The 24,891-nt window shown below is 48.5% G+C and overlaps 1 protein-coding gene across 1 annotated transcript in view; it reads left to right on the plus strand.

Moving 5' to 3' along the window:
• LOC307191496 (ATP-binding cassette sub-family A member 13-like) overlaps nt 1-24,073 on the plus strand; it is a gene marked incomplete at both ends in the record, with an annotated part of 76,072 nt that extends 51,999 nt beyond the window's left edge. The window contains 6 exon segments of the mRNA XM_079931625.1: nt 16,954-17,128; nt 19,215-19,236; nt 19,333-19,552; nt 20,878-20,893; nt 23,270-23,404; nt 23,680-24,073. Of these exon segments, the coding sequence (XP_079787751.1) occupies nt 16,954-17,128; nt 19,215-19,236; nt 19,333-19,552; nt 20,878-20,893; nt 23,270-23,404; nt 23,680-24,073 (962 nt within the window).
• Nucleotides 24,074-24,891: the final 818 nt, after the last annotated feature.

The raw sequence follows: 24,891 nt of genomic DNA on the forward strand, positions 1-24,891 counted from the left end.
TTTAAAGGGAGCTGTGGATGCTTGAGGAAAAGGTGGTGCTTCTGAATCCTGACAGCACCGACCCTGTGAGGACAGGTGCTGGAGGGGCCTACTGAGCTCACCACGCAGCTCCCCAGCAGGGGCCTCCTGAAGACGGAACAGCAGACACCCTGATTCCCCAGATCCTGTGTCTGAGGAACCCGGGGGTGAGGAGGTGAGGGCAGGAGAGTCTGGGCCCCTAGAGATCGAGGTCAGGGGTTCAGAGAGTGCCATGCAGCAGGAATGAAAGGACCTCATTCTCAGCCAGGTCAGCGGGTGGCAGAACCTGGAGGGAAGCTGGGCTGGGAACGAGGCAGCTGAGTGGGGGGGTGGGGGTCGGCAGCCCCTCCAAACCAGAGCGTCAGCGGCGTCCTGTGTGGAGGTGGTGAAGGGCCTTGTTCTTGTAGAATTGTTTTTAATCTTTATTTTATCATTATTATTATTTTTTTAACCGTGCCACATGGCATGTGGGATCTTAGTTCTCCCACCAGGGATTGAACCCGCCCCCTCCCCGCCCCGTAGTGGAAGTGAGGAGTCTTAGCCACTTGACCGCCAAGGAAGTCCTGAATTTTTTTATTTTTTAAAGAATCTTAGTTCCCTCTCCTCTTCTACCTGGATCATTTCTAGATTTTTATCTCTGGGCTCAGTAATTCTTCCGTGTGCTCTATTTCCAGAGCTTCCTATTGCATTCTTCCTCGCATTTACTGAGTTCCTCAGCTCCAGAATTTCTGTTTGGTTCCTTTTTAGAGTTTCAGTCTCTTTGGCAAAGTATTACTTCTGTGCATTAATTTTATTCCTGAGCTCATTAAACTGCCTTTCTGAGTCTTCTTACAGCTCGTGGAGTTTCTTCTTGACAGCTATCTTGCATTCTCTATCAGTGAGATCACAAACTCCTGTGACTTTAAGTCTGGTTTCTGGAGAATTGCCACTTTTCTCTCTGTGCTGTCATGTTATGTTTTTTGTGGAGCTGGATGAATTTCTCCTCTGCTGGCACACTTGAAGTAGTGAACACCTTTCTTATTCTGGTAAAGCATGTTTTAACTTTGATTCTAACAGTTCCACAGATTGGTGATTAGAGGCCCTTTTTTGTTTTTTCAGTAGGTGGTGCTGTAGCTCAAGTTTTTGGTTTCTCTTATCTGAGCAGCCCCCGGAGGCATTTGACACTCAGAACTTCCCACCCGTCCATGGCCTCTGCCAGAGGTGTCCCCACTGCCCTTGTTCCTGCTCTTTGCGTCTCTGGAGTCCTGGTTCCTTCTGCCACGGTCATTGCCACCGTGGGTCACCAGGTTGGAGGATGCCTCCCCTGCATCCCAGGTGGTCTGGCATGGTGGGGGGGGGACGGAGGGGCCTGGGTGGCAGGCGTCTCCCCCAGGTCTGGGGTTGTCAGACGGGGCGGCTGGAGTCATGGGTGCCACCGTGGCTGAAGGGCCCGGGGTTGTCGGCGCCGTTCTGTGGCTGTGGGCGCCTCTGTGCTGCGAGCCTGGGATCCTGTGCCCCACCTCCCAGGTGCTGTGGTTCTCCGGGCTGTGGGCTCAGGTGTTGTGGCCCCGGTGGGGACGGGGATCGCAGGCCCCGCCTCCTCTATACCTTCAGGCAGGCAGGTGTGAGGGTCTCTCCAGGGTCCTGGTGTACTGGGCAGAAGAACCTTTGCTGAGTCGCGGGTGTTTTACGAATTGCACATTGAAGGGGGTGGACAGAGGGAGTATCTCATGCCCCCGTGGTGCTGACCTTGAATCAAAGTTGGCATTTTTAATCAAGGAGAAAAGATACGTAATTCAGTCAATCTATTAGGGAGAAAATGTTTTGCTCATTCATAAATTCATCAAAATAAGTAGCATTAAAAATAATGAAGAAATAGGAAAAGTATGATTTTAAAGAGAGGGAAGGCCTTTCAAAACATCATGCCAAGGACATAAGCAATAAAAATCACTAGTTTTCATTATAAGAATTTAAATTAATATTTCAAAGTTTCCGAAGAAAAATGACAATATGCTTTGCAAAGTTATGAAAGAAAATTGAAATTCTCAGGTCAAAGTTTAAAAACATAATTCTCAGAGGAAATCCTAGCAAATAACTTGAACCAATCATTTATTAAAAAGTAAAGTTTATATTTAGTGAATTTATAAAAAGGTTTAATGAGCACACAGGAGCATAAATTCGCACATACATAGAAGACAATTTTTTCTTCTCTATGATAAAAATTACAATAACTAGTGCAGGAGATAGACTATAAAAATTGACTATATGTTTTGTTTTTTGTTTTCTCAGAAGGCTAAATAATTTAAGAAGAGGAAAAGATTGGAGGGGTGGTGGTGCATACAACAGCGTAGAAGGGAGAGAGACATGTTTTCGGAGCAAAGCAGCCTGGTGTTGGCCGAAAGAGTTTACTTCAGCGGTTTTGTCGATGAAATGCTCTTTCTTCCCACTCTTCCTTTAAAAAGTGTGAGAGGCTTGGTTCTGTCTTCCCGGAGGAACTGAAAGAACAGACCCTTGAGTGAAATGTGGACGTGCTGCGAGCGGGTATCTTTCGAAAGGTGACGATGTGCCCTGGAGGCGAGATGGACCGCGCATGTGCGCTGAGATCCACCGGTTTTGAGCTGCTCCTGTCTGCTCGGCGCTCCCACCCGGCTCCTGAGAACTCACGTGTGTGTTCCCCCTCTCCTCTCATCCCGGTCTGTGCCCGTCCCCCCACCTCCTGGCTCTGCTTCCTGCTCCAATGATGAGTTTGCATGTTGGGCTTGTAGAGAGATGTGGTCCTTCTTGTTTGGACCTCCGGATCTCCTCAGAATGAGGTTTTCACTAATTTTCCAAGTTTTGCTGCTTCTGGCAACTCTGGACACTGGGAACCAATCATCTAGCCATAGGCTGTGTCCAGTTCCCCAAGCACTGCCTCGAGGGAGGGGAGGTTTGATGAATGGGTGCAGGGTGGAGAGGTGACGTGACCACGACTTTCCAGAAGATGCCCTGGAGACCAGGGTCTGGGAGTTGGTGGAGAAAGCTCAGGGGCAGGACAGACCAGAGAGATGCTGCCACCAGAAGAGGCTTCTTGCAAGAGCAGCAAACACCCAAAGCCCTGAGCCCGGAAGAATTAAAAGCAGGGTCTCAGAGAGATATTGGGGCATCCACGTGCATAGCAACGTTGTTCACAGTGACCAGAACGTGGAAGCAGCCCAAGTGTCTATCGCTGAATGAATGTGTAAATAAAATGTGGTCTATACATGCAATGGAATGTCATTCAGCCTTAAAAAAGAAGGAAATTCTGACATTTGCTACAAGATGGATGAACCTTGAAGATATTATATGCTAAATGAAATAAACAGTTACAGAGGGATAAATTCTGTATGATTCTACTTATATGAAATACCTAGCGTGATGGTTAATTTTATGTGTCAACTCGACTGAACTAAAAGATGCCCAGATAGCAAGTGAAACATGATGCTGGGTATGTCTGTGAAGGTGTTTCCAGAAGACATTAGAATGAGTGGAGCAATATGGGTGGGCATCCCCCAGGCTGCCCAGGGTCTGAATAGAACAGAAAGGCACAGGAAGGGTGAATTTTCCCTGTGCTTAAGCTGGAGCATCTCTCTTCTCCTGTCCTTGGACGCTGAAGTGCCTGGTTCTTGGGCCTCCAGACTCAGACCAGGACTTGTACTAGCAGCCCGCCCTGGTTCTCAGGCCTTCGGGTTCAGACTAGAACCACACCACTGGCTCTCCTGGGCCTCCAGCTTGCAGACGGCTGATGGGACTTCTCAGCCTCCATGATTGCATGCGCCCAATGTGTCATAGTAAACGTCTGTCTATGGACACACACACACACACGTATGTATCTATGTCTTCTGATTCTGTTTCTCTGGAGATTGCTGAGTGACATACCTGCAGTAGCCAAATCATGGAGATGGAAGGTGGAATGGGGGTCACTAGGGGCTGGAGGAGGGGAGGGTGGGGACTGGTGTTCAGATGGTACAAGGTGAAAGCAGTTCTGGAGGTGGTTACACAGCAGTGTGAATGTACTTCACATTCCTGAATTGTTTTCTTAAACATGGTTAAGGTGGTAACTTGTGTGATATGTACTTTACGATAGTTAAAAAGAAAAAGACTGAGCCCTTGAGGGACGTGTCTGGTGCTCACAAGTCCCACTTTGTAGATCATGTTTCAGGGGGAGAAAAGGGAGCTTGGGTGAGCTCATGGAGGAGGGGAAGTTGGCCCAGAAAAGCTGAGCGATGGGGGGAATGCTGGTTGGTGAGGAAGCGCTGAGTCATCCCTTATCAAGCTGGCGGTCTCTAGAGAGCATTTTATTTTTTTCTGAAAGGTAAATCAGGTCAACTTGGGGCTCCGAAGGGAAGGGAAAGCTGTCTTCCTTGAGAGGTCAGGAGACCTAAGAGCCCAATTTGCTTATCTTTTGGAAGGACCAAGGCCACGAGGGCCACGTTGGGTCCGGGGTTTGCCGGCATCGGGTTGGGGGCCACGCTGGGTGGTTGAACTACTGGCTAGTTAGGAAGGCCAGAGTCTATTCCAAAATCAAAGATCAAAACTCCGAGATCTCTGTAACACAGGTATAAAAACAAAAAGACACAGTCGGCCAAAGATGGCAATAAATATTTCTCCTTTTTTTAATCATGAAATTCCTGCTGCTTCTGTTTCAAAAGTTAAAAGAACAATTGCAGTTGGTAATTTATATATCCTTAAATAACACATAGTATTTATTTTCAACTTTGACAAAGTCTGCCAATAATAACAAAAAATAAAATTGCTAGAAAATATTGGTGGGCTCTCAGATCTATAAGTAGTAATTACAATTTCTAGGTGCTCCCTGACTCAGTTTGCTCTTTTTAAGACAAATATTTTGTAACACACCCTTGACTCTCTTGAGATGAAATTCACAGATAATAAAGCTTACCTGCACACGTGATACCTGCAGATGATTTAAAAATTAGTGTAATGTCTTAACTGTAATATAAAAGAGAAAGAAAAAGTAATTCGTAATGAAATAATATACGAATTCTCAATGCTCAGCCATGACTTTATTAAAACACAAAATGAGGTAGGTACTCGGATGCTCGGAGTAAGTTTATATGTTTAAGGGAAGAAAAATGATCAAAGGGCTTCCCTGGTGGCGCAGTGGTTGAGAGTCTGCCTGCTAATGCAGGGGACACGGGTTCGAGCACTGGTCTGGGAAGATCCCACATGCCGTGGAGCAGCTGGGCCCGTGAGCCACAACTACTGAGCCTGCGTGTCTGGAGCTTGTGCTCCACAACAAGAGAGGCTGGGACAGTGAGAGGCCTGCACTGCGATGAAGAGTGGCCCCCGCTCGCTGCAACTAGAGAAAGCCCTCCGCACAGAAACGAAGACCCAACACAGCCAAAAATAAATAAATAAATAAATTTAAAAAAATGATCAGAAAGCATTTGGTACTAAAAGTAAAAGAAACAGAGGAGATAGAGAGTAGAATAAAGCTAATACTTAGGTAAGTAATGACAGATAAGACTCACTTGTATATGATAAAAAAGATGGAAATAACTTTAATTAAAGTAGGAAAAATTAGACACAAATGGACCGGATAAAAGAATGATATTTGGTAAGTGATCTGGTTCTTATTTAAAAGTGTACGATCAGATGATCCTATGTCATCTCAGGGGGCTGATAATGATGAAACGGCAGATACGTCAGTCTTATAATTCCACCCCATGTCAGGGCCTCCATTCAGACTCTAGATTTTTAGACTTTGGTTATCATATTCTGTAGTCAGTGTCAGGAAATGGAGGGTGGACTGGACGAAAGAACAGTAATAAAGAGGGTTCATGGAGAAGACACGGGGAGATCCCTGGGAACAGCATCAGAATAAGATTGAAATCTAACAGGAAGCCTCCCTATGAATCATTTGAATGTGTAATTTTTATACAATGGATTTCTTATTGTGCTATAATGCTTATATATATATATATATATAATGACAGCAACGTAAAATAGTTTTCGGAAAACCTTTATTAGTAAAATTTAGCGCATTCATGAAACTATGCTAACTTTAAGAGCGTTTGGTTCCACGTTTGTTGGAAGCGTCTCAGCTCTAACATGTATCTGTGGGTCACGGGCTATGCCGTAGCCACAGCTGTGCTGAACCACAGACTCAGACAGCGAGCTGGCATCACACCCATGATGGGATGAGGTTTTCTGAAATGATGAACAACTTCCCCATCAAATAATCTTCCACTGGGTTTTAAAGTGGTTGCATTCCTGGAAAATTCAGTGTATAATGGAACTGCCCAGGAACTTTGGGTCTATGTGTCCTGCACTCACGTGACCATAAGAGCTTGTCCCTTGCGTGAGTGCGTGCGGTGGTCTCACAGGATGCAGGCCAAGGACAGGTCTTTGCTGGGTTGGGTTCTGCGCCTTGTGGGACTCCTCCCTTCCCACATGCCTGCCCACTGGAGGGGATTTGTGCAGCCCTTAGTCACTCATCAGGCCTTTTCATTTTCTGTGTTGCTACTAATCTGACATCCTGGGCTTCCTGGCTGTGGAGGGATGGCCCCCCAGGGCGAGCTAATCCCTGGAGACAGTGAAGGCTTTGCCCGTGGGCACGCCTTTCACACTCAAGACAGCTTCTGCTGCAGGTTCCCACACTCAGGCCACTGTCCCCTGCTCTCCTCACCCGGGCCAGGGCCAGGCAACCAGGGCAGCTCTGTGCCCAGAGCCCACGGGCATTACTCAGACTGGCCGGTCCTAAGCCTGCTCGCCTTTTGCTGCCACGGAAACCACAATAGAGGCTGTTGCCCACGATTTCCCTGGCTTCCTCTGCCCCCCGACTGACCCTGCTGCTTCCCTGTGAGGCCCTGCAGGGTGAGGGACGTCCCCTCCTCTTGAGAACTGTGACGACCAGAGACTCTGCTGGCCTCATTGTGCCTGAATAATAATAAAGTCTATGTTTAAAACTACCCGTTCACTCTGCCCACCCAAAGCGCCCCTTCCCACGTGTCCAAGACAGCCCTGGGGGCTCCTAGCCACTTGGGGATCAGGACAGTCACCATATGAGGGTCTCCCCGGGTAGGAGGGTCTCCCCAGGTTGGGGGCGGGTGGGAACTTCCTGTCTGTCTCTCTCACACACTCACACGTGTATATACACCGCCACACCGGTGCTTTCTCTGCATTCCCTTGTCTTTTTGCGATGGTGTAGGAACGCAGCCCAGTGTTTCCCAGGCTCAGTGTCAGATGGGGACGCCCTGCAGACCCAGTGTCATACATCACATGGTCTCCCTGCCTGCAGGCTCAGTGTCCCCTGCAGGGCCGTGCACTTCACTCAGCTCAGGAGCAAGCATCTGGTCCTCCCGGAGTTGGGAGTTTTGTTTCATAAACTCTCTATATGCCTCCAGTGGGATCGGATTCTGCCCTATCCGTCCAACATCCCCGGCTTCTTCCTTCGCCACCGTCCGCTTGGGGGCAGCGCTGATCAGCCTCCCGGCTCCCTGGGCTCCGGTGTCCCCCCTCGGGCAGCAGAGCTCGGGAGGAACTGAGGGCCTTGGCATGTGTTAAAGTTCCCACAACACTTGGTAACGCGAGCAGGTGCCCAGAAATCAGGCGTGACTTCAGGAGCCAAAGCCCAGGGTGGAGGAGCGCCGAGTGGCCTCTGTGCCAACTGGGACTCGGCAGCTCCCCATCCGCTTAGATTAATAGGTTAATTAGGAGGATTTAAAAGTCCGGGCAGACCATTAATATTCAGTTTATCTCTAATCTGGTTTTCTAACTCAGCACGGCCTGCAGCCGGGACCCTGGCCCGGGCCTCGTGCACCCGACCCGGTCCACCCAGCGTCCCCCCAGCGCACGCCAGGCCTCTGGGGGCCTCCCCGCCTCTGCTGATCCACAGTCTGTTCCATCCCCAGCGTCTGACTCTGCCTGCTCTTCTACCAGGCGGTGACCCTCCCACTGGCCGGGTTGTCTCCGGCGATCGCTCAGCGGGGGTGGGAAGCGGGGGTGGGGGTGGTGTGCTTCCATCAGGAAACCGCTTCCCGAAGGCCAGAGGGAGAGAAGGCGCCGCTGGCCCCGTAGACCGGGTCTCCTGATGCGTTCGCTGCTCATCCTCTCCTTCTGTTTCCGCAAACGCATCATTCACACGAGTGTCCAGGACCTGACTCTCACTCCCACTGGGTGGTTGAAGAGAGTGGGGCCCAGGAGCTGAGGCAGGCGAGGCTCCCTGCTGATTTGAAGCGGCAGCAGCCTGTGTGCAGGTGGGCAGGTGCCACCAGAGGCCGCCCGGAGGTTCCCCGAGTGGCTGTTTTTTAAGCAGCAATAATTTTATTAATAAAAATGAGAGCGATCGCTTACAGTATTTGCTTTGTCTGGTAAATATCAACTCATTTAGGTACTTAATGCTCATTATCATCTCCATTTTTACGATAAGATAACTGAGACATAGAGAGGTTATTTAAAACTTAAATGGCAGAACTGAGAGTCAGACTTAGTCTGGCACATAGCCAATGCTCTTAATGGCTGCAGTGCCTTGCCTTTCGTTTGGCCCGAAGGATTGCGTTCCGCCCAATGAAATAGGACATTCCAAAATGCTTTTCTTGATTTAGATTTTAAATACACAAAATCTCAGTAATATAAGGCCTAAAACATTTAGGAGGGTAGAACATTTTAATATAATTGCTTTTCGATAGAAGCTGAGAGGATTTGGCATCATAATCTATATTATTGATGTTAATTTGCCACTCTAAGTCACCAATGCCTTTTTAAAAAATTTTTAAATTTCATTTATTTTTTTATACAGCAGCTTCTTATTAGTCATCCATTTTATACATATCAGTGTATACATGTCAATCCCAATCGCCCAACTCATTACACCCCCACCCCCACGCCCCACCCCCGCTTTCGCCCCTTGGTGTCTGTACGTTTGTTCTCTCCATCTGTGTATCAATTTCTGCCCTGCAAACCGGTTCATCTATACCATTTTTATAGGTTCCACATATATGCGTTAATATACGATATTTGTTTTTCTCTTTCTGACTTACTTCACTCTGTATGAGTCTCTAGATCCATCCACATCTCTACAAATACCCAATTTCGTTCCTTTTATATGGCTGACTAAAATATATACATTTAATGAGTACATATATACATTGTATATATGTACCACATCTTCTTTATCCATTCATCTGTCGATGGGCATTTAGGTTGTTTCCATGACCTGGTTATTGTAAATAGTGCTGCAATGAACATTGGGGTGCATGTGTCTTTTTGAATTATGGTTCCTCTGGGTATATGCCCAGTAGTGGGATTGCTGGGTCATATGGTAGTTCTATTTTTAGTTTTTTAAGGAACCTCCATACTGTTCTACATACTGGCTGTATCAATTTACATTCCCACCAACAGTGCAAGAGTGTTGCCTTTTCTCCACACCCTCTCCAGCATTTGTTGTTTGTAGATTTTCTGATGATGCCCATTCTAACTGGTATGAGGTGATACCTCATTGTAATTTTGATTTGCATTTATCTAATAATTAGTGATGTTGAGCAGCTTTTCATGTGCTTCCTGGCCATCTGTATGTCTTCTTTGGAGAAATGTCTATTTAGGTCATCTGCCCATTTTTTGATTGGGTTGTCTGTTTTTTTAATATTGAGCTGCATGAGCTGTTTGTATATTTTGGAGATTAATCCTTTGTCCATTGATTCATTTGCAAATATTTTCTCCCCTTCTGAGGGTTGTCATTTCGTCTTGTTTGTAGTTTCCTTTGCTTTGCAAAAGCTTTTAAGTTTCATTAGGTCCCATTTGTTTATTTTTGTTTTTATTTCTATTACTCTAGGAGGTGGATCAAAAAATATCTTGCTGTGATTTATGTCAAAGAGTGTTCTTCTATGTTTTCCTCTAAGAGTTTTACAGTGTCCGGTCTTACATTTAGGTCTTTAATCCATTTTGAGTTTACTTTTGTGTATGGTGTTAGGGAGTGTTCTAATTTCATTCTTTTACATGTAGCTGTCCAGTTTTCCCAGCACCACTTATTGAAGAGACTGTCTTTTCTCCATTGTATATCCTTGCCTCCTTTGTCATAGATTTGTTGACCATAGGTGCGTGGGTTTATCTCTGGGCTTTCTGTCCCGTTAGATTGAACTATATTTCTGTTTTTGTGCCAGTACCATATTGTCTTGATTACTCTGGCTTTGTAGTATACTCCGAAGTCAGGGAGTCTGATTCCTCCAGCTCCATTTTTTCCCTCAAGACTGCTCTCACTATTCTGGGTCTTTTGTGTCTCCATACAAATTTTAAGATATTTTGTTCTAGTTCTGTAAAAAATGCCATTGGTAATTTGATAGGGTTTGCATTGAATCTGTAGATTGCTTTCTGTAGTACATTTTCACAATATTGATTCTTCCAATCCAAGAACATGGTATATCTCTCCATCTGTTGCTATCATATTTAATTTCTTTCATCTGTGTCTTATAGTTTTCTGCATACAGATCTTTTGTCTCCCTAGGTAGGTTTATTCTTAGGTATTTTATTCTCTTTGTTGTAATGGTATATCGGAGTGTTTCCTTAATTTCTCTTTCAGACTTTTTGTTGTTAGTGTATAGGAATGCAAGAGATTTCTGTGCATTAATTTTGTATCCTGCAACTTTACCAAATTCATTGATTAGCTATAGTAGTTTTCTGGTAGTATCTTTAGGATTCTCTATGTATAGTATGTCATCCGCAAACAGTAGCAGTTTTACTTCTTCTTTTCCAATTTGTATTCCTTTTATTTCTTTTTCTTCTCTGATTGTCATGGCTAAGACTTCCAAAACTATGTTGAATAATAGTGGTGAGAGTGGACATCCTTTTCTTGCTCCTCATCTTAGAGGAAAATGCTTTCAGTTTTTCACCATTGAGAATGATGTTTGCTCTGAGTTTGTCATATATGGCCTTTATTATGTTGAGATAGGCTGCCTCTATGCCCACTTTCTGGAGAGTTTTTATCGTAAATCGGTGTTGAATTTTGTCATAAGCTTTTTCTGCATCTATTGAGATGACCGTATGGTTTTTATGCTTCACATTGATTTATTTGTGTATATTGAAGAATCCTTACATCCCTGGGATAAATCTCACTTGATCATGGTGTATGATCCTTTTAATGTGTTTTTGGATTCTGTTTGCTAGTATTTTGTTGAGTATTTTTGCATCTATGATCATCAGTGATATTGGCTGTAGTTTTCCTTCTTTATGACATCTTTGTCTCTTTTGGTATCAGGGTGATGATGGCCTCATAGAATGAGTTTGGGAGTGTTCCTTCCTCTGCAATTTTTTGGAAGAGTTTGAGAAGGATGGGTGTTAGCTCTTCTCTAAGTGTTTGATAGAATTCACCTGTGAAGCCATCTGGTCCTGGACTTTTGTTTGTTGGAAGATTTTTAATCACTGTTTCAATTTCATTACCTGTGATTGGTCTGTTCATATTTTCTATTTCTTCCTGGTTCAGTCTTGGAAGGTTATACCTTTTTAAGAATTTGTCCATTTCTTCCAGGTTGTCCATTTCATTGGCATAGAGTTGCTTGTAGTATTTCTGCGGTGTCTGTTGTAACTTCTCCCTTTTCATTTCTAATTTTATTGATTTGAGTCCTCTCCCTCTTTTTCTTGATGAGTCTGGCTAATGGTTTATCAATTTTGTTTATCTTCTCAAAGAACCTGCTTTTAGTTTTATTGATCTTTGTTATTGTTTTCTTTGTTTCTGTTTCATTTATTTCTGCTCTGATATTTATGATTTCTTTCTTTCTGCTAACTTTGGGTTTTGTTTGTTCTTCTTTAGTTCCTTTAGGTGTAAGGTTAGATTGTTTATTTGAGATTTTTCTTGTTTCTTGAGTTCGGCTTGTATAGCTATAAACTTCCCTCTTAGAACTGCTTTTGCGGCATCCCATAGGTTTTGGATCATCGTGTTTTCGTTGTCATTTGTCTCTAGGAATTTTATTTCCTCTTTGATATCTTCAGTGATCTCTTGGTTATTTGGTAATGTATTGTTTAGCCTCCATGTGTTTGTATTTTTTACGTTTTCTTCCCAGTAATTAATTTGTAATTTCATAGTGTTGTGGTCAGAAAAGATGCTTGATATGACTTCAATTTTGTTAAGCTTACTGAAGCTTGATTTGTGACTCAAGATGTGATCTATCCTGGAGAATGTTCCATGCACACTTGAGAAGAAAGTGTAATCTGCTGTTTTTGTGTGGAATGTCCTATAAATATCAAGTAAATCTATCTGGTCTATTGTGTCATTTAAAGCTTGTGTTTCCTTATTAATCTTCTGTTTGGACGATCTGTCCATTGGTGTGAGTGAGGTGTTAATGTCCCCTATTATTATTGTGTTACTGTCGATTTCCTGTTTTATAGCTGTTAGCAGTTGCCTTATGTATTGAGGTGTTGGGTGCATAAATATTTATAATTGTTATGTCATCTTCTTGGATTCATCCCTTGGTCATTATGTAGTGCCCGTCCTTGTCTCTTGTAACATTCTTTATTTTAAAATCTATTTTATCTGATATGAGTATTGCTACTCCAGCTTTCTTTTGATTTCCATTTGCATGGAATATCTTTTTCCATCCCCTCACTTTCAGTCTGTATGTGTCCCTATGTCTGAAGTGGGTCTCTTGTAGACAGCATATATATGGGTTTTGTTTCTGTATCCATTCAGCGAGCCTGTGTCTTTTGGTTGGAACATTTAATCCATTCACGTTTAAGGTAATTATCGATATGTCTGTTCATATTACGATTTTCTTAATTGTTTTGGGTTTCTTTTTGTAGGTCCTTCCCTTCTGTTGTGTTTCCCACTAGAGAAATTCCCTTAGCATTTGTTGTAGAGCTGGTTTGGTGGTGCTGAATTCTCTTAGCTTTTACTTGTCTGTAAAGCTTTTGATTTCTCCATTGAATCTGAATGAGATCCTTGCTGGGTAGAGTAATCTTAGTTGTAGGTTCTTCCCTTTCATCACTTTAAACATGTCATGCCACTCTATTCTGGCTTGTAGAGTTTCTGCTGAGAAATCAGCTGTTAACCTTATGGGAGTTCCCTTGTATGTTATTTGTCATTTTTCCCTTGCTGCTTTCAATAATTTTTCTTTGTCTTTAATTTTTGCCAATTTGATTACTATGTGTCTTGGTGTGTTTTTCATTGGGTTTTTCCTGTATGGGACTTTCAGTGCTTCCTGGACTTGGGTGGCTATTTCCTTTCCCATGTTAGGGAAGTTTTAGACTGTAATCTTTTCAAATATTTTCTCGGGTCCTTTCTCTCTCTCTTCTCCTTCTGGGACCCCTATAATGTGAATGTTGTTGCATTTAATGCTGTCCCAGAGGTCTCTTAGGCTCTCTTCATTTCTTTTTGTTCTTTTTTCTTTATTCTGTTCCGCAGCAGTGAATTCCACCATTCTGTCTTCCAGGTCACTTATCCATTCTTCTGCCTCAGTTATTCTGCTATTGATTCCTTCTAGTGTATTTTTCAGTTCAGTTATTGTATTGTTCATCTCTGTTTGATCTTGAATTCTTCTAGGTCTTTGTTAAACATTTCTTGCTCTTCTCGATCTTTGCCTCCATTCTTTTTCCCAGGTCCTGGATCATCTTCACTATGATCATTTTGAATTCTTTTTCTGGAAGGTTGCCTATCTCCACTTCATTTAGTTGTTTTTCTGGGGGTTTATCTTGTTCCTTCATCTGTTACATAGCCCTCTGCCTTTTTATTTTGTCTGTCTTTCTGTGAATGTGGTTTTTGTTCCACAGGCTGCAGGATTGTAGTTCTTCTTGCTTCTGCTGTCTGCCCTCTGCTGGATGAGGCTATCTCAGAGGCTTGTGCAAGTTTCCTGATGGGAGGGACTGGTGGTGGGTAGAGCTGGCTGTTGCTCTGGTGGACAGAGCTCAGTAAAACTTTAATCTGCTTGCCTGCTGATGGGTGGGGCTGGGTTCCCTCCCAGCTGGTTGTTTGGCCTGAGGCGACCCAACACTGGAGCCTACCAGGGCTCTTTGTTGGGGCCAATGGCGGACTCTGGAAAGGCTCACCCCAAGGAGTACTTCTGAGAACTTCTGCTGCCAGTGTCCTTGTCCCCGTGGTGAGCCACAGCCACCCCCTGCCTCTGCAGCAGACTCTCCAACACTAGCAGGTGGGTCTGGTTCAGTCTTCAATGGGGTCACTTCTCCTTCCCCTGGGTCCCAATGCGCACACTACTTTGTATGTGCCCTCCAGGAGTGGAGTCTCTGTTTCTCAAAGTCCTGTCAAAGTCCTGCAATCAAATACTGCTAGCCTTCAAAGTCTGATTCTCTAGGGTTTCCTCCTCCCATTGCTGGACCCCCAGGTTGGGAAGCCTGACATGGGGCTCAGAACCTTCACTCCGGTGGCTGGACTTCTGTGTTATAAGTGTTCTCCAGTTTGTGAGTCACCTACCCAGCAGTTATGGGATTTGATTTTATTGTGATTGTGCCCCTCCTACTGTCCCATTGTGGCTTCTCCTTTGTCTTTGGATGTGGGATATCTTTTTTGGTGAGTTCCAGTGTCTTCCTGTCAAAGACTGTTCAGCAGTTAGTTGTGATTTCGGTGCTTTTGCAAGAGGGAGTGAGAGCACGTCCTTCTCCTCTGCCATCTTGAACCAATCCCACCATGTGGCTTCTGCAGCCTCATGTCCTCAGACAGCCTTGCTTCCCCCCTTCTGCTTGGGGAGGAGAGGAGACAGCCATGTGCCCATGTCGGGTGGTTGTAGGACCCTGGATGGTGTCCGGGACAGAGTGCAGGGGCAGTGCCGGCTGTGATGTGATGTAATTACCCACCTGCTACTCCCCCTCATCCCCCAAGGGATGGTTATTAGTGTGTGGGATCTTGGGGTATATTCCACCTGCTCTAGTTGGTTAGGGCTGCATCACAAAGTACACAGACTGCAGGGCTTAAACAGGAGACACATATTCTGTCACAGCTCTGGGCTCCAGACTCCAGGATCCAGGTGTGAGCAGGGCTGGTTCCTCCCGAGGCCTCTCTCCTGGGTGTGTGGACAGCCGCCTTCTCCCCGGGTCCTCACATGGTCATGCCTCTGTGTGTGTCTGTGTCCTGATCTCTTCTTCTAAGAACACCAGTCCTATCAGATCAGGGCCCACCCCCATGACCTCATTTTACCTTAATCACTCTTTAAAGACTGTCCCTCCAAATACAGTCACATTCCGAGGTACCAGGGCTAAGACTCCAACAACCTGTAACAGGTGGTAAATACTGGACCAAATACCAGCTCAGCATCTTCCTTCACATCAAAAGACAAGGGACCCCCATGCTTTCCTTTGAGGTCACCTCTTTGAATCTTTTGAGTCGTGTGTGTGATTGTGTGTCTCTTCTGTGCTCGACGGTCAAAGTGCTAAAATGTAAAACAGTCTGCATGGAGGCCTTTATCTCGTCAATCACTTGTAGAACTTAGACCACGCATCAAACATCAGCTAGGCTGTGTTAAAAGAAAAATTACAGGCGTTAATAATTAAATCCACTTTCATTTCAACATATAATGGGGCAAAGTAACTATTAAGTGGATGAAATTAATTTGGAGGATCCGTTTGAAGAATGGCGATATACCTCATATAGAAATGTTAGCACTCTGAGTTATCCTTCTCTGTAGGGTTTTTTTTTTAACATCTTTATTGGAGTATAATTGCTTCACAGTGTTGTGTTAGTTTCTGCTGTATAACAAATTGAATCATCTATATGCATACGTATATCCCCATATCCCCTCCCTCTTGCATCTCCCTCCCACCCTCCCTATCCCACCCCTCTAGGTGGTCAAAAAGCACCGAGCTGATCTCCTTGTGCGATGCAGCAGCTTCCCACAAGCTACCTATTTTACATTTGGTACTGTATATATGTCCATGCTACTCTCTCACTTCGTCCCAGCTTAACGTTACCCCACCCCATGTCCTCAAGTCCATTCTCTACATCTATGTCTTTATTCCTGTCCTGCCCCTAGAGTCATCAGAACCATTTTTTTTTTAGATTCCATATATGGTGGTGGTGAAAAGGCAGATCACGGGGGTTCTCACCTGTTCTTCTTCAGTGGGGACGTGGACAGTCAAGGCTGGTAACAAGGAGTGTAGTTGGAGGCGTGTTTCTCCTTCTGGCCAGTTTGGTTTTGTTTTTCGTTTCTGGTTGAGCCTTTGTAACCGTGTGTGCACCACTGCCCAGAGGCCCACGTTCCACCCCTCGTGGGCAGGAACCCCAGTGTTAGTGTTACTGTTTACAGCGTCCTCTGTGCATCATGTGCATTTGTGCATCTATGGTAATTCAGCAAATGAAGCTTCATCTCTAACATGAATTTGTGTAATAAATAGAAGCGAAAGTCCCAGGTGTAACACACTTTAGAATGCTCAAAGTGTTTCACAAGTGCTAGTTTATTCAAGGCTCCATGAGAGAGACTATCGCTGCCCCTACACATGGGGATGTGCTTCCCAGGAGACTGGCGGGGGGCGGCTGGTCCCCACGCCAGTCCTGTCGGGGCCTGGGGCTTGTCCACAGAGCACAGCTTAGCAGGCATCTGTGGATAAACAAGCTCCCATTGTGACGGTTTTATACTGTAAGTCAATATTGTCATTGTTTTCTGACTGCCCAAGTAAAAGACGAATCTCACAGAAAATTTGGGACAGCGCCGCCTAGCAATGGTCACCTTCTCTGGAGACTGTCAGTCGTGTGTGTAACTAACCCGCCTGCCATCATTCCTCTGCATACGTACAAACACCTGTGTGCGTGCGTGCTTGTTTTTATTTTCTTGCAAAATGTGTAGCATAGGGTACAAAACTTTGTAGTCAGTGATTTCACTTAATTTTTGCCATCGTATAATCTGCCTCTTGAGAAAGACTTTTGAATTGCTTTGCAAGTTTCACAGAACTAGAATTCAAGCCCGAGGCAGCCACTGAGTTATTAACTGTGAACGTTACTTTGGGGGCTTTTGAACTCCCCTCAGGGTGAATTGCATCTTCTCACAGGCTCATCCCTGCAAAATGGGGAAGGAGAGCTGGAAGGAGGCCCCCCAGGTGTTTTCCTGCTTTCTGTGACCAAGGAGCATGATCACCACCAGGTGGAGGTCCAGGACCTGACCCTGACCTTCCACAGGTACCAGATCACTGCCCTGCTGGGGACCAACGGTGCTGGGAAGACCATGTACGTCCCACTCCCCTCCTGAAACCTGGGGCTTTGGTTCTTACAGATACCAGTTTACCTGTGAGACAGAGGCTAGATCCCTTTTCTTCTTTTTTTTAATTTTGTCTCGGTACAGAGTTTAAAAACACAGCAGAAAGACAGACTTCTCGCTAGAGCTGCCATGGGTCTGAGCAGACTCAAGGGTGGGGGAGGGACTTTTAAAAATAAATTTAATTCTTTTATTCCCTAAAAGATATTCACGGTTTCACTTTGGCCTTTGAAAGTCCTATGACTTTTTTTTTCTCCTACTAAGTTTAACTCTTCTTGCGTATCTAGAGGAAGATGAAATTTGCAATGACGCTTGCAACTTTTTTAACACCTGAGTATTTTTCTTTTTCATGTTCTGCTTTTTGTGTGGTTGTGTTTGTGTGAATCCTTTATTTTTGATTTGGGATCCAATGGCTCCAGATCTGTTTAAAGAATCAAATCATGTGATCCCAGAGAAAGGATGAGCTCAAACATTCATGGCCCACAAAACAGCCCTGAGCTGACTGTGGAAATGGGGCGTGTTTAAGGGCAAACCACCCAAATTACTGACTGTCTCTTTTGAACAAGTGACTGTCTTTTTGTTCTTTATTAGTAGGACTAAAGTATATGCTTAGTTAAAGCAAGAAAAGGGAGTATTTGCTTCAGAATTCTTATAGGTGGAAAACATAAAGCTTCAGAAATCTTTTACTGTGAAAACGTGGAAAGGTTTCTACTTTCCTCGGATGCTGAAATAGAGTTGAAGATTTCGCTGTGTAGTTTTTTAGTGTTTTCAGATCAGGAAAGGAAACGTTGCTCAAATAATGACTCAGAAAGCCAGCCTCCATACTGTGCTTTTAGTAATGCACATTTCCTACAAGAAAACCTGGAGTTTGTATTCAGCACAACAATGAGAATTAAATCAGGAGTTTCTCGATGTTTCGAGGGTCGCTGACTGCGTCATTTTTTGTGCCTGTTTGCAGCAGGCTGTGAGTCACCCCAGGGATGTCTCTTCCTGGCAGGTCTCAGAGGAGAGGCTCAGAGGCCTGTTCACTGGTTGGTGGTCACTGCTTGAAATGAAAAGCTCTGAGACTCATCCAGATGTGTACACACGGTCCCATTGTATCCCCCGAAGAGGTTTGAAAATTTTATAGTGCACAGTTGTCAATCAAAGTTACTGAGGTGCAGTTCACGTGCAGCAAACAGTATGTGTCCAGATGTGCGTCTGATGGGCCGACAGGCTTAGCTACAGCTGCACAGCAGCCGGGGGAGGAACAGGACACCGACGTTTGTGCCGCTCCCCGCCCCAAGGCCCCTGTGCCTCCTGGATCCTGGCCCCCGAGCGACCAGGCCTGCTGTTTGTTGCTGTTACGCGGTTTGCATTCTCTAACGTTTCCTATAAGTGGAGTTGTGCTGGGTCCCCCGTTGGCACGATGCTCGGAGACCCACGTGTGGTACTGTCGCATCAGCTGTCTGGTCCTGAGGATTCCACGTGGTGGAAACACCACAGTTGGTTTATTGTTTCAGCTGTTGGTGGCAGTTGAGGTTGTGTCCAGGTTTTGGTGATTAGGAACATTCACGTAGACCCCTTTGTGTGGACACACATTTTAATTTCTTTCTGTAAGTAGTTAGGAGTGGTTTGCTAGGTCTTGTGGTGGGTGTATATCTCACTTTGGAGAAAAAGAACATAGTCTAAAGCATGAATAATAAACTCCCTGAACTAGCAGACTGGGCAGACCTCAGGTGTCCTGTGGGCAAGGCAGACAGGAGTTTCTGGAGACGGGCCTCGGCTTGTCGTGGATTTGACATGGCAGACAGGTGGCTCCAGCCACCTGTAGAGGAATGAGGCCCGGCTGCAGGTCTGGGGGTTGAGGTTGCGTCTCTGCTCGCCTCACATCCAGTGAGGACTTGGGTGATCGGCTGTTTCTCTAGCTTGCTTCCTCGTCTGTGACGACAGACTCGGAGTCACCATCCTACACTGGCAGCTCTGAGGTCGGTGGCCACAGCGCCTCCCAGAGGAGCATGACCAGACCGCAGGCCCGCGTCCCGCCGAGCTCCTGCCATTTTTTGCCTCCGTGTGTAGGAGGCAGCTGGCGGGAGGTTGGGTGCGACCCCCCGCAGGCTGCAGGCATCCCCGGGACCGCTGGGGGTCAGGGCGGCACCCCCCCACCCCCCCGCTTACGTGTCTTCTTTCTCTGCAGATCTTTACTGAGGGGGCTCTACCCCCCCTGCCATCCGGAGCCATTGCAGTCAATGGCAGGAACGTGCAGACGGAGGCACCCTCGGTCAGGGCAGAGCTGGGCACGTGTCCGCAGCGCCACGTCCTGTTTGCCCCCCTCCCGGTGCTCGACCACCTGCTGCTATTCCCCTCCCTGAAGGCACCATGGGGACCCATCAGGAGCTGCGTGGGCATGTCCGTAGGTGAGGGGCAGCTACCTCTGCCCCCGCCGCCTCCGTGTGTGGGTGTGTAACAGGTGTGGGTGCTTCTGGGTGTCCCGAGGTGCAAAGGACGGGCGGAGGGGGTGAGGAGAGGGCGAAGGAGCCTAAGCGGTCCTGCCGAGGAGCCTGGACGTTACCCTGCGGGCAGGTGGTTGCAGGCAGCAGGGGCCGAGCAGCCTGCGGCGCTGCGGGTGTACCGGTGGCCCTGGGCGGGTGCCAGCCCTGAGAGGGACGGGACGCAGAGAGGCCGCTGAGAGCCTGAGTCATGGTTGCGACGGAGGCCCAGGTTTGAAGGCTGTTCACGACCACGTTGACCAGCTGGGTGTCCATGGTGGGGCCAGGAAGGGTCTGGGGTCAGGATGCATTCTGGGGGGAGCAGAGGAGACGTGTGTGGCGAGCGGAGGAAGGGCTGGGCAGCAGGACGGGCTGGGAGGCCACGGAAGCTCCCCCCGTTTCACCGGGATGTGCAGAAGTTGAGCCCAGAAGGCAGAGGGGACCTGAGTTCCTGGTCAGGACACAAAGTGGCATCTCTGGGAGGTGGGTGTGGAGTGGGGCGAGGGGGAAGGACAGGGCCGGGTGGGGCCTTAAGCCAGCAGGGGAGCCACTGATGTAGAAGACACGGCCGGGGTGGGTGTGAGGGCGTGGCCCACGCTGGGCTTGGCCCTCGGGGGGACGCACAGCCGGGCCAGTGTGGAGGCTCCTTGTTCTCAGGATGACTTCACGAAACAGGACGCCAGGCAGGCCCGACCCACGGCGGGGAGATGCAGCTTTGGGGCCGGGATGTGAGGACGGATGGTCAGTACTGCACGGGCCTCAGAAGAAAATGGGCATCTAAGGAACTGTCACACGTGACCGCGTATCGCTGCCTTGAAGTAGTTTTGCAAGATTCATTTTGTAAAGTGAGGGTTTACAGTCAGCGGGTAGTGAAGGAGAAAGCGTGCAGGGCTTGGGAGTGCTCCGTCCCCAGAGACCCTGTTCCTCACCACGTGAAACAGAAAAACCTTGCGGTTGGGAGCACTGCTGGAAAACGACCCCCTGTCTCTCCAGCAGTGCCCGTCTCCGGGCAGGTGTATTCTCCACGCCTGGAAGAGAGCAGTGCTTCTCTGGAGGACCTCCCTTGAAACGGGGGACTGTGTTTAGGGACAGCGGGTGTGGAGCAGGTCAGATGCAGGTGGACGCTCACGCTCGCAGGGTCAGATCCGAATTAAGTCTGAACCGAGGCAGCCCCAACCTCAGGGGACACGAGTCCTTAAATCAGAGATGGTGCCTGGGCTTCGTTTTAACGGTGGTCTCCCCCCACCCCCCAGTTCACATTGTTGGCCGGTAAGCGGCGTCTAGAGGCTGTTCTCCACTGCAGGGGGCGGGTTCACATCACGTCTTCAGAAGTGGCTGCGGATGACAGCCACGCTAGTGACCGTGGGGTCTCGAATACACAGGAAAATGTCTCCTTTGCGCTAGTCAAGCCCGTCCTAAACGACAGCAGGTACTTGCAGAGAAGTGACGCGTGTTGCTAAAGGACAGATTGGTTACGTGCCACCTACATTTTTATAAAAGTCACGGGGCACCGATTTTCATTCAAAGTATGCACCTACCCTGGACCACGGCAGACTCTGCTCTCCTAGTGGCTGGGCCTCAACGTAGCTCCTAGCGACGCTTTGCGGGCTCCATCTTTTGATGTGGGTGCAGCAACCTCGGTGGTTATCAGTTTGCTGTGTGTTACCTGGCAACGAGGCTGGTGTGCACAGAGGTGGTCGGGGTGCGATCATGTTTTAGGACAGCTGTTCTCAATTAGCGGAGCGGCGGCTGAAGCCCCTGACTCGCAGCTGAACTCACTGTCAGCTCCCGTGGCAGTGCTTGGTTTCCTTAATGAGGAGCTACAATCCTGTTCAAGGCAAACGGGATCCTGGGTAGACGCCTCAGAGGGAACCTTTGTCAAGAGTCAGTCTTTACTGTTCTGCCTTTTATTTGGAGGAGGAGGGAGAAGTCAAGGAGGCACTTTATCAATGGGATGCCGTGATGCAGTTAGTGTGAGTGTCGAGCATTCTGGTGAGCACTGCAGGGCTCCAGCTGCAGGCTGGCTTGTTCGATGGTGAAGAGACCCAAGAGGACAGGTGTGCAGGTGGACATGGGGAGAGGACAGGGCACCGAGCCCTGGACCCTGAAGTGTGAAGAGGATGGAGGGATGAGGAGGGACCCACCAGGCATGAGGGGGAGGGACCGGTGGGGACTGAGGAGGGACCAGTCCATTGAGGAGGGTCAGGTAACATGAAGACTGAAACACGACCTCTGGACTTAGGGTAAGGAAGTGGCTGGTGACTTGGGCAGAGACATCTCAGTAGCACAGTGGGGAGGGAGGTCTCTCTGGAGTCTGTAGAGAGAGGACAGAAGGAGGGGGCTGGAAACCGCACTTCTTCCCCGGAGTCTTGCTGCAAAAGGGAGCAAAGAAATGGGACGTTATCAAGATGGAAGAGAAGAGGATGTTTCGAATACGGAGCGAACCACTGAGGCAGATGCGGGCGGTGGCTTGCTGGGCACCATCCTGGGAGTGGCGGGGAGGGTTGTCGGGGGGGGGGCGACTCTGCGGAGGGCAGAGCCTGTGGACGCAGAGGGCAGGGAGGGGCTGGGGGGCCCAGAGGAGAGTCCGGTTTTGTGGGTGAGCGATGGCTGGAGAAAGGATGTGGTCGGAGGAGGACGCGTGGGAGCGAGCCTCTGGTGGAGCTGCGGCTGCTGGAAGCAGCTGGGTCCAGGGTGTGGCCTGGTGTGGAGTGCATAGGAGTGTGCTGAGTTCAAGGTCGAGAGAGAATGGGTAGGGTTTTTGTATAACATAGAAATGGAATTAGGACCTGCGTGTTTGAGAACATCTGACATCTCACTGCCTTGTTTTGCTGTTGGTTTTCTCTGCCGGTCCATGTGGGACTAACGTGGGCTTAATAAATTCACCTCCTCTGGTGTTGGAGTCACCTGGCCGGGGAGGGGTTGGGGGTCTAATGGGAATGAAGGTGAAAGCAGTCCCCTGCTGAGATGGACCGCTTGTCCTTTTCCTCCCAATTGGGCTGCTGTCCACAGTGGGAGCACCTGAAAAACAAGGGCACGAACAGCTCTGAATGTAAGTTGAGGTTCACCCTGCAGGAAACGCACGGGGACGCTAACCAACCATCAGGTGGGCAGACCGACAACCAGACCCGAGAAGCTCTCCTGGGCTCCTTCTGGGTCGGGATGAGAAATCCGCACAGTGAAACGGACACGAAGCATTTACTCGGTGGTCAGGCGGGCGGGTTCCTGGGATTTTACCAGTCAGCCTCTTTGCCTGGGGGTTTGCAGCTTCTAGGAGCCAGGCTGAGTGGCACCTGGTGATCCCTCCGCGCCTCGTCCTCTCTGGCTGCTCCGTGGCCTCCAGGAAGTTGTGACCCGCCTGCGGCTCCACGGGAGGGAATCCACTGGCTGTGGGTGCTCAGGGGAGGGCTTCGGGGGGCACTGCTCTAAGAAGGGCTGCACAGAGGGTGAGATTAAGTAGGTGGGGGGAACTAAGTGTTCCCAAGAGTTCACGGGACTCAGAGTGAAAGGTTACCTGTGAGGAAAGATGGCGGTGGCTCCTCTCGTTGGGAGATGCCGGGCGTCTGAAATCAGCGTGCAGACTGAAGGCTCCCGGAGGTAAGAGGGGGCCGATCCCCACTCTAACGGCGTCTGGTCATTCCGCAGTCAGGAAGGGGCTGCTCCAGACGTGGCGCACGTGGACCAGAGTCCAGACCTTCCGCAGACGCGCCTGGCGGGCTGCTCTGGCCACCCCACCGGCCTCCGCAGGGTCCCGAGGGAACTGAGGGCCCTCGGCAGCAGGTGTGAGTGAAGCCCACAGAGGAGACAGCACGTATTTCCTACAGACGGGACCTAAGGGAAGGTCCTGCTCACGAGGCCCCGCGCTGGGTCCCCTGACGTGGCTCCATCTGGGCCCCTCGGAGGCCGGTGCTGTCGCGTCAGTACTCGTGGGCAACGTGGGTCCTGGGCCTCCTCCGTGTTTCCGGGCCTCTTAGAAAGAGCTCGGTCCTCACAAGGCATTGTTTGTGGAGTGGGATTAGGAGTTCGGGGGGGTGAGGGCTGCGTTCTCGTTCCAGAACTCTCCAGGACGTGGGGCTGACACAGCACCAGCCCCAGCACGCCCGCGCCCTCTCAGGGGGCGCGTGGAGGAAGCTGTCCCTCGGCATCGCCTTCCTCGAGGCGTCGAGGACCGTGGTGCGGGGTGGACCCGTGTTCCTGCCGTGGCGTCTGGGACGTGCTCCTCGAATACCAAGAAAGCGGGACCAGGTGGCGCTCCACGTTCTCCTCCCGCTGTACCGCCGTGGTGGAGGGGAGCAAGGGGCGTATCCCAATACGTCATCCTTCTCGGGGAAAGAAATTTCCCAGGAGCGCACGGAGACACACCCGTCGTGCAGCATCCCTGTGGTGCCGGGCGTCTGGGGGTTGCTCAGCCGGCTCAGCAGTGGGGCCATCCGAGCTTGTCACGCCTGATGTCAGTGGACACTGCACGCATCCACGTTGGGCTCCATTCTGGAGTAATTCTGGGATTACAAGGAGGGGTGTCCCAGCTATAATCTGGAAAAAGCCCTCCGTTTTCTCGGGGAGGAAACCGAGTCACAGAGATAAGGGCTGAGGTTTGCTTACAGCCACAGAGGAGGTTCCCCGAGCCAAGGGTGGAGCCTGGGCTGGGCTTTGGAAGTTTCGTGTTTCTCACCTGTATTATTGTGTACAGTACTTCCAACTTAGGGCATTAGATGGGGAGTTATTGACTTCCAGCTTCTGATTTCCTGCTGTGATTCTGAAGCACTGCAGCCAGGAAGCACTGCATTTCACACAGAAACACCGGAGTTTGGAAAAAGCATCGGGAAGAGAGAAACATACCCAATGCTGCTGCTAGGCACGCATGGGAGCAACGGCGGCAGGGCTACCGTGGAAGCTTGTAAAATGTTTTCTTTCCTTTTTGGACTTTTGAGTACAAAGCCTTTTTGACTTAACCGGAAACCTTCACCTCCCTGGGGGAGATTAGGATTTGCTTCTTAAGAAATGCAGGGAGAAGGAACCAGAGAAAAGTCATCATAATCTCTCCTTAAGGCAGAAAAGATGCTCCTGTTCATCCCTTGAAGCTTAAAGGCCGGGGTCAGGGGGGACACCTGAAAGGACCACCCTGTCCTTTCCTGTTGCAGAAACCTAGGGGGGTCGTGGAGGGAGAAGACAGAAAAGGCCACAGACCGCCCTGGGCTGGGAGCCCGCTCCGGGCCCGTGAGGTGGTCAGGGGTGAGGGAGCCTCCCGACCCGGTGCAGCTGCATCA

Source organism: Stenella coeruleoalba, assembly GCF_951394435.1.
Source record: "Stenella coeruleoalba genome assembly, chromosome: 9".
Lineage (NCBI taxonomy): Eukaryota > Metazoa > Chordata > Mammalia > Artiodactyla > Delphinidae > Stenella > Stenella coeruleoalba.